This window comes from Pinus tabuliformis, chromosome 4_1 (genome assembly GCF_031772625.1).
Source record: "Pinus tabuliformis cultivar Carrire ecotype Pingquan chromosome 4_1, CPIR1, whole genome shotgun sequence".
NCBI lineage: Eukaryota > Viridiplantae > Streptophyta > Pinopsida > Pinales > Pinaceae > Pinus > Pinus tabuliformis.
The window spans coordinates 586,363,172-586,376,031 of record NC_142303.1 but is presented as its reverse complement, the minus strand read 5'-3'; the positions used below and the strand labels follow the sequence as shown (position 1 = coordinate 586,376,031).

General features: G+C 40.0%; 1 protein-coding gene across 1 annotated transcript in view; it reads left to right on the top strand.

The window, feature by feature from the left end:
* LOC149177321 (uncharacterized) overlaps nucleotides 1-9,198 on the top strand; it is a 181,258-nt gene extending 172,060 nt beyond the window's left edge. Inside the window, exons 5-7 of the mRNA XM_089420084.1 lie at nucleotides 8,298-8,382; nucleotides 8,492-8,557; nucleotides 8,811-9,198. Of these exons, the coding sequence (XP_089276210.1) occupies nucleotides 8,298-8,382; nucleotides 8,492-8,557; nucleotides 8,811-8,900 (241 nt within the window). The 3' untranslated portion in view covers nucleotides 8,901-9,198. The remainder of the gene's footprint in view (nucleotides 1-8,297; nucleotides 8,383-8,491; nucleotides 8,558-8,810) is intronic.
* Nucleotides 9,199-12,860: the final 3,662 nt, after the last annotated feature.

The following is a 12,860-nucleotide window of genomic DNA, read 5'->3' as shown; positions in this document are numbered from 1 at the left end:
GTCCTTAGTAATCCGATATTAGTTGATTAACTTAGTTTATTTCTATGCTTTCATTTATACTTAACAATATTCACAATTCATACAAGTGCGCGCAGTATAGAAACAATATATTTGCAAATGATATTAAACATGTAATAATTCAGAACAGATACACAGAATTGGGAATAAAACATTTTTTTATTACTCTCTTCTTGGATTACAGACTCGACTCCACCCTGCACACTCAGCTGCAGGGGTCCGCGCATTCAGCTGCGAACAACTAGGCCCCTGCGCACTCAATTGTAGAGCCTTTTTCCTACTCTATGACCCAAGACACACTTAGACATTTGCTCTATGATTCTACTTCCTATCTATTAGATTCCATTTCTTCTATGTCTTTACAACTTAGAGCCTCGCTTTATTTATACAATCCCATGGTTCGCGGACCATGGGTAGGTCGACATTACATTCAAAACTTAGGGCGGACAACCCTATGACTCTAACATACAATTCGCGCTCTGCGCCCGCAATTCGCAGAGTCTTTACAACCATATCAAGTCAAAACTTGGGCTTTGAGCCCCAAAACATGCCTTGGGGGGATTCCATGCCCAACACATACCCCTCATGCTTGTAGTCCGTCTGACTACAACTCGATGTCTCCCCACCTCTTCTCTCGAGGTGCATGAGCACTCATGGCACAATCATCATCTGTTTCCACTTCTTTCTCCGCCCTTGCTGGTGTAGCCTTGGTCTCAGAAGCCTCTCCCTTGCTCTTCTTCCTCGAACACTGGCTCACATAGTGACCCAGTTCCCCACAGTGGAATCATTTGACATTGGAGAGGTCCTTCTTCTGTTTCTCCTACTTTCCCTCAGATGCTAGGGCAACATCCTCCTCTTCCTCCTTGATTCTGACCCCCTTGCCACTGCTTCCCGCCTTGGTTAGACTTCTGATCTCTTCTTGACGAAGAGCCACCCTCAGTTTCTCCCAATCTGGAAGGGTCGACTTGCCCAGTATGCTCTGGAAAAGTACCTCACAATCCTCTGCGACTGTGTTCAACGTAGTCCTCACCATCATCTCCTCGTTTCGATGTGGCCCCTATGGAAGTCAGCTGATCCCGGATCGCCTTTAATTGATCGAGGAAGGTGTCTATCTATTCTCCCTTCTACATCTGGTATGACCACAACGGATTTTCCAGTAGCATCTTCCTCTGCACAGAAGTATGCTGATACAATTTCGTCAGGGCCTCCCACATCGCATTTGCTGTGTCCTTTTTGGCAATATGTGGTACTACATGGTCCTTGACCTCGTCAAGGATGATGCTTTTGGCCCTTGCCATTGCCTCCTGGTACTTTTCGTTCTCATCCGGGTCAACTAGGATCGCTATCGTGTTCAAGGCGAAGTGCTTGAGACAATTCCTGTCTAAAATAGACTAGATCCTAGCCTTCCAGACTACGAAGTTTGAGGCTCCGTCTAGTTTGTCCTGATCTCTTACCCTGTTCAATGCCATTTCACTGCTCCTCTTTCGACTCTTCTGAGTCTTTCTACTTCCCTCTTGGAAGTTCTCGATGTGACTCCCTCTGAGCCTCGATTTCCCTCCTGGAAACCCCTCTGCCAATGTCGAGATGCCCCCATTCTGATTGTTAGTGCAACTGCACCACTGATTCAGATTTCTTGGCTAGAAATCCTCGACAGAAACTCCCTCCTCCTTGGTCTTGCCTTGTTAGGTACTGTTCTGACTATAGTACCTCACTAGCTTCACTCCGCAAGTTACCCACAGCCTCCTATGCCCCAAAAAACTGATGGTTAGAGCCTTTAGGCTCTACGCAATCCTGGCACCAGCAAAATCCGCACCTCCTGGCCACGAGCGTCAATCCTTCCTCACTGAGAAAGATGACCGGGCACTATGTAGGTCAAGTCTACTCTTTACCACTGCGCTGATCCTCTTCCCGGCTCGAACTGATGACGCAGGTACTGCGCCACCCCTTCCTTGTTGCTTTTCCACTAGGAACAACTTCTGTCACTCGGGACAGCTGTTTCTGCTGCTGTTGCTCTGCTTGGCTGATGCCCTTAGTTATCCTATGATCTGCAACCACGCTCTGATACCATGTTGGAATTTCTAAATCTCACTATTAGAAATCCTTCCTGTACTTTCTGATTTATTTATTCCTACTTGTTTTGTTAATTAACAAGTTATTTACCATGTAATTACTGAAAATAAATACAAGTACAGTCTCAACACATACAAATCATCAATTGAAGGAAAAACAAGCACACAAGTGACACCGTTATTTTTGGACTAAAGTCCCTGGAAAAACCCAATGCGGGAAAATCGGTGTAGCTATCTGAGGGTTTTATTATTAAGAAGTTCCAGAATACAATCTGGGTGCCAGAAATGGCTCACCCAACAGAGAATGCCCTTGACAGTAGTACCTCTCAGTCAGAGATAGATATTAGCCCCAATCTGCCCCACGAAATATCCCAGCGTCAGCCTATAGGGTCTGCCTCAGCGTCTCTGGCCTGGCGTCTACTCTGCGTTAGCCTCTGCATCTCCCACGCTAGCCCTCCTCTAGCTCTGCGCAGCTCCTAGTTGCCTCTGGCCGCTTCTGCGTGGCCTCTAGCTGGTTCTGCGTCAACCCTCTCTCGGCTTCTATGTTGATGCTCCCAGTACTATCTCTGCCTCCCTACTACTGCATTCACTGCCTCTCAGCTGCAATTCTGATCGCTCCTTCGATTTCCTCAGCAAGCCCTGCCCTAGAAAATTGAATTCTTGATCAACTCGCTGTGTTTTCCAAGTGACCCTGAAGCCTCCTCATATACTTTTCTTGTTGACAATTCAACGATCGAGATTAAGTCTCTAATCAACGACTAAGATTAGATCTGGGTTGATCCCTGACTTTTGGACCATTCTAACTCAGTTCTATATTAATTTACATTAATATTTTATTTTCCCTAAGTTTAGACTTAGGACTCCATTAAAAATATTAATTATTTTAATATTTCCCAAATTGGTTAGATTCTGCCCAAATCATTTTTGGGTATTGGAGATCTCATGTGCTTTAGCCTCTCCACCAATTTTCGTGGCTAGAGCACATTCAATGCTATCTCAAATCAAGAGTGTGAGACACTCTCTGTTATATGGGATTGACTTTAGGTTAGTAGAGGATGGTATGATACATTCTCAATCATTTCTAGAGCAGTGCAGGGCACTGATGGCAGAGATAGTACAGTCTGGCAGACAGATTAGCAGATAGAGTTCTCCCTAGTTGAGAGGGAGTGTTAAAATTGGCAACTAGGGCCAAATTCCATGTGGTTCATCTTATTTATGGCAACTGATATTTTTGTTGGATTCCTTTCGTCGAGAGGTGTAAGATTGATCTAAGGATCATCCAATTCCGACATGTATTCATGGAGATATGAATTTATTTGTGTTATAGGACAATTCGTCAAGGTTGGCCGACAACCAAATTGCCCCCACTTGTGCTCAACATTTTAGTATAAAAAGAGGTGGCTTGCTAGTCATTTGCACACACAGTCTTCTTGTGATCTCTTCCTCTCCACATGTCTCTGGGTTTTGGTGGGAGGAGAGATCCTAAGAGACTACGCAGCCCTAATAAGAAGAAGCCCTAGCTCTACGCTGTCATGAAGGAGGCTTTAATGAAGCTACAATAACGCAGCAACGAGAGATCTAATCGCAGGTCTAGGAGAAACCCTATTCACTGTCCTAAAAGGCTTCCTAACACTGTCCTAAAGGAAGGAATCCTAGCTGCAATAAGGAAGAGTCCTAATCACAGAGATCTGGCCACTGCCCTAACCTTAAACACTGTCATGAAGGCAGAATGCCCTAGCCGCAGGTCTAAAGGGAGTTTATGCAGCAGAGGAGACCTGTCCACACAGCAAGAAGATGTCAACTAACGGCAGTCACTAGAAGCCTCTACGCTGCTCTAAAATGAAGGTTCTATGCAACATAATGTAGGATCCTTTCACACTAGGCGGAGGAATCCTCATCTACCCCTAAACGCGGTCAAAAGGAAGACGGTTCATGCTGTCCTACCACAGACTTATGAGTCACAAACTGGTGCCCTAGACGCTGTCAATTCACAGTCCATGAAGGGAACTCAACTGCTCAGCAGTTAAGGAGGACAGTAGAAGGAATGTTAGAGGACTGTTAGAGACAGTTAAGTAGAGACCTTAACACTGTCTCTATATACCCTAATGCTGCCCTAAACGCAGTCATGGTAAAGTCCTTAATGCTGTCCGTAAGGAGATCCCTAACTCACTGTTCTAGGCTGCAGTTAACAAGGGGTTCATCTACAGCAAAAGGAGGATGTACATACTGCGCTGTAAGGAAAGGTGACTGTGCAGTTATAAGGCTGATTGGAAGACAGTGCTGTCATGATGCTGTAGATGATAAGCGTGTTAAGGACTGTCTGGGCATATTGGTGATGAGCTTGATTTGAAGGGTTGCTACAGCTAGCTGCTTTGCTAGGCTGCAAGCCATAGCAAGCAGCTAAGTCTGTCTCATGACAGTATTGAAGTGTACACCACAGTGATGATGAACAGTGTATTAAGATGCAGCATGAATAATGAACGCATTGATGAATGCAGTGACTGCTGTGGGCAGCATGGTGCAGTATGGTGCAACACAATGAATGCAGCATGGGGCAGCATTTTGGTACAGCATGATGATGATGGGCATGGATGTATAGCAGCAGCTCGATGCATTGCAGCAGCTTGTTGATGATGGGTACATCATGATGATGAGGTACTGCAGCATTGCAGCATGGTGATGAGAGCATCTCAGTAATTGGGTGCAGCACGGTGTCAGGTACAGCATGATGATTGGGTGCAGCACAGTGAGATGCAGCATGGTGATGGAGTCACCTTGGAGGATCAGTTGAAGCAGTATGCCTTCACCTGAGATCAGATCAACTACCTCATTATGTTGTCTTCGTGGTGAAGATCTCTGCTCATATCTTGTGAAGTCAAAGTGTTGACTTCTGATGTATATGTAGTATCTCTCTCTCTGCTGAACTATGGAAGAACACAAGAAGAATTGATCAAGGGTTTCCCCACATTGGGGTTTGTCCTTGGCTCGCCACATCTTTTGTCCTCTTGTCTTGGCTTGTTTTCTGCGATTTAAGTTTATGTTCTATTTGCATTTTACTATCATGCTAAATGTGATTGCTAATCTGGAATTGATATTGAGCTAATATGGAAAATTGAAGTAAATTTGCTATCAGCATAGAACATACCTAAAATTAACAATTTGTTATCTAGCCATTGGCACCCTAGTTTCAGAATCTCAAAATCTGCCTTCTTGTGAGAATAAGCACTGTTCATTGCTTAGTAACAAAAATATGTCTCCAATGAAGAAGCTATAACAAGGTCTGTTCTTTCAATGAAAAGAATAAGTGAAATAGAACCATTATACAGTGGTCCGAAATACTACTGCATATAGAGTCCTCAATTATTACAGTCACGTTGTAATCTCCCCTGGTTTGCCTTGAAGAAGGTTCTGTATTTCAAACTTCATACTTCTACTTGGAAGCCGATAAAAGTGATACCTTAGGACAGCCGAAGATCATCATTTCAGAAGTCCACAAATTCTAAGGTTTGTTCGGAACACCTGAGAAAAGTTAATCAAAGTAACTTACTTGACAAGTTTCCATTATCCATTTTGGTGATTGGTCTTAGTGAACTAAGTATTGTCTTAGTTCTGGTCGAAAAATTTCAGAAAATCTTGAATTACCTTTGAACCCAAATACTGAAGCATATCTTCTGTTTAATTGCAATTCAAACTTGATATTAACTTCTATTGAAGCATGCGAAGGGTACAAAACAAGAGGATGAAGCAAGAGGTTTGATAAAGGACAAATTTATTTCTCAAATACATAACCGAGTTTCTGTGGAATACCTTTGTTGAGGATCGAACTTCTGTCTCTCTCTGTGATGGACAAAATTATGTGATGGAAGAATTTCTGTGATACCCATCACTGTGATATGCTTTGGACCAATTTTCTGTGAAAGGATCTTTATTGAAGGATGAATTTCTAATCATTTTGCTGGACCAAATCCTTATGATGACTACTTTTTGTATCTCTGTGGAAGCACCATAAAGAAGGATGAAATTATGCATCGAAAAGGCCAAAGTCATGCTCTTGCTGAAGCAGATCAGATTGAAGCTATTGATGAGCTAGTTGACTTGACTAGGAGGTAGGGTGGACCAGAGGATGCTATGTCAAGAAGGAAGAATGGTTGGAGCAGAATATACTGACGGAATCATAGGACTGTTAAAGACCAGCCTTGGCCACCAAGCAAGCATAACTCTGTACGTGCTATTAGATGCTCAAAAGCTAATGCCTCCTTGACCCTTCTGGAATGTAAGGAAAAATATCTTGCATCTACTGTCATGAATGTTGGGTGCTGTTGTTGCAAGGGTTTAAAGAAAATAGAGTTTACTTGGATCATCATTGGACATTCTTGATGGATCAAAGACACTTCGATCCTAGGGTTTGTAAACCCTAGCAAGTAACAATGCTTGATAAGAAAGCCCTAGGGTTTATGGACAAACCCTCAGATTGGACACTTCTGCTGAAAGAAGAAAACCTAGCCTTTTCAAGAAAGTTATGACATCATGATGATGATGTAGATGAGGTTGATAAAGGTGCTAGTTGATTTTCCAAGAGTCTAGAGTCTAGGATAGAATCTTAAATCACTGACGCTACCAATCGAAGTATCACAACAAACTAATTTGTAATAGCGGAACTATATACAACAATAAATCTACTAGTGCACAAAATATACACAACTTTTTACAAATTTATACAAGAATCCAACTTTTTGTTATATTAATCAAACTTATAATACAATAGTCTAGGGTTCCCGTACCAGGGATAGTGGCCCTCACATTGTTGACGAATGTAACTTGGTTTGGTCTTCATTATTGTACTTGAAGTCAAAATGTAATATATTTGTCAAAATGAAAGCAAAAAGAATTTTATTTTTATTTTAATTGACTTGTTAAAGCATGGGTTTCATGCTTGGGTCAATTGTTATAGGTCAAGCCTCCGTTGTAGGCTTTAGGATTATTTATTTGGGTCAAAGTCAATATGCCTGTTTGGTCAAAGACTCCTCCATCAAGTCTCCTTCAAGACAGCTTCAAATAGATCATCATCAAGTCTGCTACATTCTAGTGAAATCATGTCGGCCTCACCTAAAATGGAGAAACAACTATTCAAGCTATCATGTCGGCTTATTTGTCGCGGAGACTACTATATATACAAGCCTAAAGGCCTTCGCTCAGATCATAGTTTTGGACAAGTATTTCAGAAGAAATATTTCGGTGATATTACAGGGATGTTCTCGGTGCAATCACAGAAGACCCGATCTCAGAAAGGAAGTTTCAGTGCAATCTCAAAGAAGAAGTTTTGGTGTCATTACAGTGAGAAGTTCGGATTGCAGAGCTTGGATTTCAGAGAGGAATTTCAGTGAATTTCAGAGATGTTTTGGTGTCACTACAGGAGCTCGGATTAGGCACAGGGATGATCTTGGTGCTACCACAGTAACCACAGTTAGGTGCTATTACAAGATGGTTTCGGTGCTGCTACAATTACAAGGTCTAGGTGCAGTAAAGAAGGTTTCGGTGCTGCCAAAGTGACAAGGTCTCACAGTGAGATGGTTTCCTTGCTTTCACAATGATAAGGACTCGGTGCTGTCACAGTTACAAGGATGACTTGATGGAGGATGTCTTGGGTTTAGATTGTAAGGGTCATGGTCGTCTCATCTTGAATCCACTGAAGGAAGAATTTTGACTAGGTTTTCCCCTATAGTGGGGTTTTTTCTTGGTAGTGTGCCTACATCTTGTGTTCTCTTCTATTTGTTACTTGGCATTAGTTTTGATGATAAGAAAAGATAATTAATAAGAACTAATAATGATGATGAAAACATCACCAGATAATGTCATAATCAGAGAAATCGTTTAACTGCCTCACCTTTCGATTTCTCAACATGGTTTCAGAGCTATGGTCAAGGTCAAAGGAAATTTGAAGATCATTTATACATATTTGAAGTATTCTCAGTGAAAGGATCTGTTTGCATTCAACATCCCAAACCAATTAAATACTCCTGAAAAATACCACCATGAACAAGATTAGTAGAAGATAACAAAGATCCCTACTCACAGTTGAAGGAAGAAATTTGCTTTATGAAGGAATTCGGGAACAGCCCTTCCCTTAATGATGTATTCAATCTGGCAGGAAATTATGCTTTCTGTTAATCAACTTATGCCATTTAATTCTTTTTTCTGTGCGAATGGTAGAGAAGAGATGGCTTGTGATGAAGCAGAGTTAGGACCAGATGCCTACTCAGAAAAAATCCAGTATCAACAAAAAGTACAAGAGCAGGTTAGTGAACATTGCATCATATTTGCATATCAAGCTTGAAAACTATCCTTGAAGTCTTCTAAAGTCTTTTTCTTTTCTATTGGAGATAATGAATCTTGGTTTCTTGCAGCAATTGATGATGCTTAGACAAATGCGAGAACTGTCTCCAGAAGATCAGCATTCTATTCTTGAAGTGGTATTTATCTTTCAAACTTGTTTTAAATATTAATGTGATTTCAACTTTTTTACTCAGGAGCTTTCTACTTAATATTTATAGCTGCATGCTTTGAAAGTGTAAGAAAAGAAAAGGATCAGGAGTAAATAGTCTTCTAATTTAATCCCATTGTATTGCAGAATTAGAGAATGAAAGTCTCCCTGTTTTCTCTGAATTATGAACAAATTGTTTTTTGTACTTGTCAAAGGATTATTGACATATGTTTGTAATACAGCTGCACCGGGAGATGGAACAAGGCAATTTTGAAAATGCTAATGCAGTTATGACACATGAACAAATTCAGGCTCTCATCAACAGAAAATGACAAGAACTCTCTAAACAAAATTTCATAGTAGTTTCTGTTCTTGTAAACGGATTTGCAAGGTCTGCTTATTTTTTTATGCACAGAAAAGCTTCAAATGCTTGAACATATACTTGCAATTACTCATCTGATTGTGGTGCAAATTGTTCAGGCAAAACATCAGTTTTAAAATGATGTACGCCATTTTTAATCACCAAATGACTACAAATATTGAACACATTCTTCACTTGAAAGAATATATCAATCAGAAGCCCTTTTATCAGCCATAGAATTACCTTCTATGCTGAGGGTACAAGTTTTATCAGGGATTTAAAAATGTGGTCAATTTATAGTCAAACTCAACAAGCACGTGGATTTTGTATGTACACACATACAGAAAAGGATTGCTTGAAAAGTAGCAAAAGGTGGTAATCATTGTTACCTAGGCTAGAATTTTAGGGAGTTGCATTTGGGATTGCTTTCACGTGCTTTTTTCTAACTTTCTTTGCTTCAATAGACTTCTTTATGGTCTCCAATGCAATCACCTTGGAGGAATTTTAGGGTTTAGGTTACTTTTCAGTCTTTGCTTACATTTTCCATTGTTATTATAGAGTACTCTTGTTGATTTAAGACTTGAGGAACATACTCTTTACCTCTTGGATTGCATGCAACAAATATGCATTAACAGATTTTAGTGTTTTCATAAAATGCAAGATTCCTTGTAGCATAAACAATTAGTTCTCTTCCTTAGGCTCGTTAGATTTCATCTGATCCCTCGTTGGCTTTGATTTAGAATTCATGTACTTGGTAGTGATCATGGTGTTGAAGAATGTAACTAGTGTCGGTCTTCATAATTGTATGGTCATGATGTAATATAGCTGTCAAAAGAAAGAAAAATACATTTTATATAAAAGAAAAAATATTTATTAGCATGGGTTTCATGCTTTATTATTTTACTTTTAGGTCTAAGCCTCCATTGTAGGCTTCTAGGGTTTATGTCATGAGTCCAGTCCTTGTCATTATTTAATAGACCCTTCTTGGGCTTTGTAAAACAAGAAAGACATTTATTTTTGTGTGAAAAGTGTCATTTGTGCCTCCTCCATCAAGTCAGTCTCAAAGAAGACAAGTCAACCTCAAAAGGGAGCCAGAAACCACTATAAATAAGCAACTACTCGACTCATTTGGAGGATACACGCAATCAAGTTCGATCTGCAATTGCAGGAGAAGAGGAGTGCGAAATACCTAAAAGAGAAAGCAAATACCCTAGCGAAGAAGGAGGAACTCTAACAAAGAAGTTTGAAGATTATTTTATCTCTCTTTTGACTCACACGTGCAAAATTATGAAGCTGTAGGAGGGCTTTAGTTGTAGGTCTGTAGTAGGGCCAAAATTCTGGAAGTTGGAGGGCCAAAATTTTGAGTTGGAGCTGGGTTGAAGCAGTTTGACTAGAGGTGACTATTGAAGTTTGGTTAATCAATCTGGAAGGCTGACTTGGTGGAGATAAGAAGGTCTTTTGGTCTAATCTAAGGTCTTGGTTGTCACAATTTGATTTGAGTTTACTAGTGGAAGAGTTTGACTGGGTTTCCCCCTACATAGGGGTTTTAGCCCTGACTGAGTGCCTATATATGATGTCATTATAGTCATGCGTCTGATTTGATGATTTCTTGATGAGAACAAGATAAAAAAAGAACATAAAGTAATTTAATAAGAATGCAAGAATATCACAAGGAATTGTTAACATAAAAAGATCTTTCTGCTTTTCTGATTTTCTAACACATGGCATCCTATCTTGCTGTTTGGGTTTTCAGTTGATATAGTGGGTTGTCAAGCATGGATGTGTTTTCCAGTCTATACATGTCATGATCAAGGTTGCATGGGTACAATGAGACATTGGCACGTAGGAATGGGTACAAACTTCTTGGTACATATCCAAAAAAAGTTGGGACACTAGTATGGTGGTACAACTCACACTATAATTATAAACACACAATACTTATACATGTGTAGTAATTTATATGATAAAATAGTTAATATATGTAATTCCTTGGGTTGATTTTGGGCAAAGTACATATTCTATGAAACAATGTCCTGATTGTCAGGTCCTTTTAGTCCTTACAACAACATACTCGTTAACACATCCCACATGGACATGGACACATAAAAAGCTGAGGGTTTCTTCATGTAGTTGTCCCACTTATTTAAACTTTTGGAAATTGATATCAAGGGTTTCGAAACAGGCAACCTTTGTACTTTTTAACAAAACGCTTTTGCAGAATGTCATTTTCTTTTCCAATTGCAAAGTATAATACAAATACAAATGATCGTCTAATTATAAGGCAAGTTGTATGTTTCTCTGTATTCCTAGGCATCTTATTTCATTTTTGTATTATATGATAAGTAAAATTTTGGAATCATTGCTATTTCTTGGTAACTAAAGCCACGTCAAAATGATTTGGATACCTACAAGGTCGGAAATCTATAACTATTTCTGCTGTGACAAAATTATATGAATTAACATGTATTTCATAGATGATAATATATGATAATCAACAAAAGTGAATAATATTCTATGATAATCAGTGCAAGTGAATAATATTCTTCAAAGATCCAAACTTGGAGGTGCAATAAGTGCAAGGAGGTGAGGTAGGGATGACTCGACACCAAATGTCATGGCACTATAACCTTGTGGGAAAACCAAAATTAAGGGTGTGATAAGGTATGGCCCAAAAATCCATGTGTTCCGGGAGTCCCATCCTAGATGCATAAAGAGGAGTGGCAAGGGAATCCCCTGGGAGATAGGACCAAGATGACGTATCCTGGAGGTCCCATCTCAGAGGTGTAAGGAGGATTAGTAGAGGAGGGTGCTGGAATAATAGCGTCAGGTTGATGTGGTGGGCCAGTATAAGGGAAAGGCTAAAGATATGGGGCCCAAGCAACCATGACCTTCAATGAAATGCATAGGCGTTGAGCCCTAAATCTTTATGGCCATGCGTTGTGACTGTGGGCGAAGCATAACTCCAATGGACGATGGAGATCTCCTTCGGGCATATGATGACAGAGGGTAAGGTGTGACACACCTCCCCTGTTATGTAAGAGAGGAGGAAGGGGAGGGGGTGGCATATTATAGTGGAGGGTAGATACTTCGTGCAACCTATTCTGCCAATGCTCTAATTCTTCATCTGAATCTGATGTACATGAACTTTCACAGTCCCATGCAATTCCTCCATCGGCTGTCGGATTAACCCAATCCTGGTCTCACGCTGTTATTTTATAGATTTGATTATCTTCGCTCTCCTCATATTCACGGAGCGGTTCAGTATAGTGTGGTCCTTTTGCAGGGTCCAATGGTACTACTACGCGGAGCGATTTCCTTTCAAATGACGTAGTCCACTTCTTCAAATTAATTACCCCATTCATGTCAATAGCTCAATCAATTCCCAAGAGCGCGAGGTATGGATTGCTGTCATCAACAATCTTTATTACTTCAAAATTGGCCAACGAGCTCACACTTTATATCTACAGTTACTCCATGCAATCTCCCCATGGGGATAATCTTCTGTTAATCTTGTAATATCATTTATATTCTTCAGTAAGAAATAAATAAATAAAAGCATGACTACACAAATAAAATAGCAACTTGCACATCATGTTTTGGGTGTAACATGGAAGAGCGCTTTATGGAGGATATAACATTTAGGCATCTTCATAATGATGACAATATTTTCTAATAAACAACGTCATATATTCTAAGTATGGAGGATATAACTAGGCATTCACATATTCAAGGATAATTTGTGTTAACATGGCATTGAAAATATTGTCATTCATTGTTTTTTGAGTCCATACAACCCCTATTGTTGTAGCAAAATGCTCTGATACCAATTTGTAATGTAATAACATTATCAACCTCAAAAGAGGAGTTTCCTAGTCCAAAAGTTTAGTAAAGGAAACAATATGCAAATCAAAGTACAACAATTAACACCATT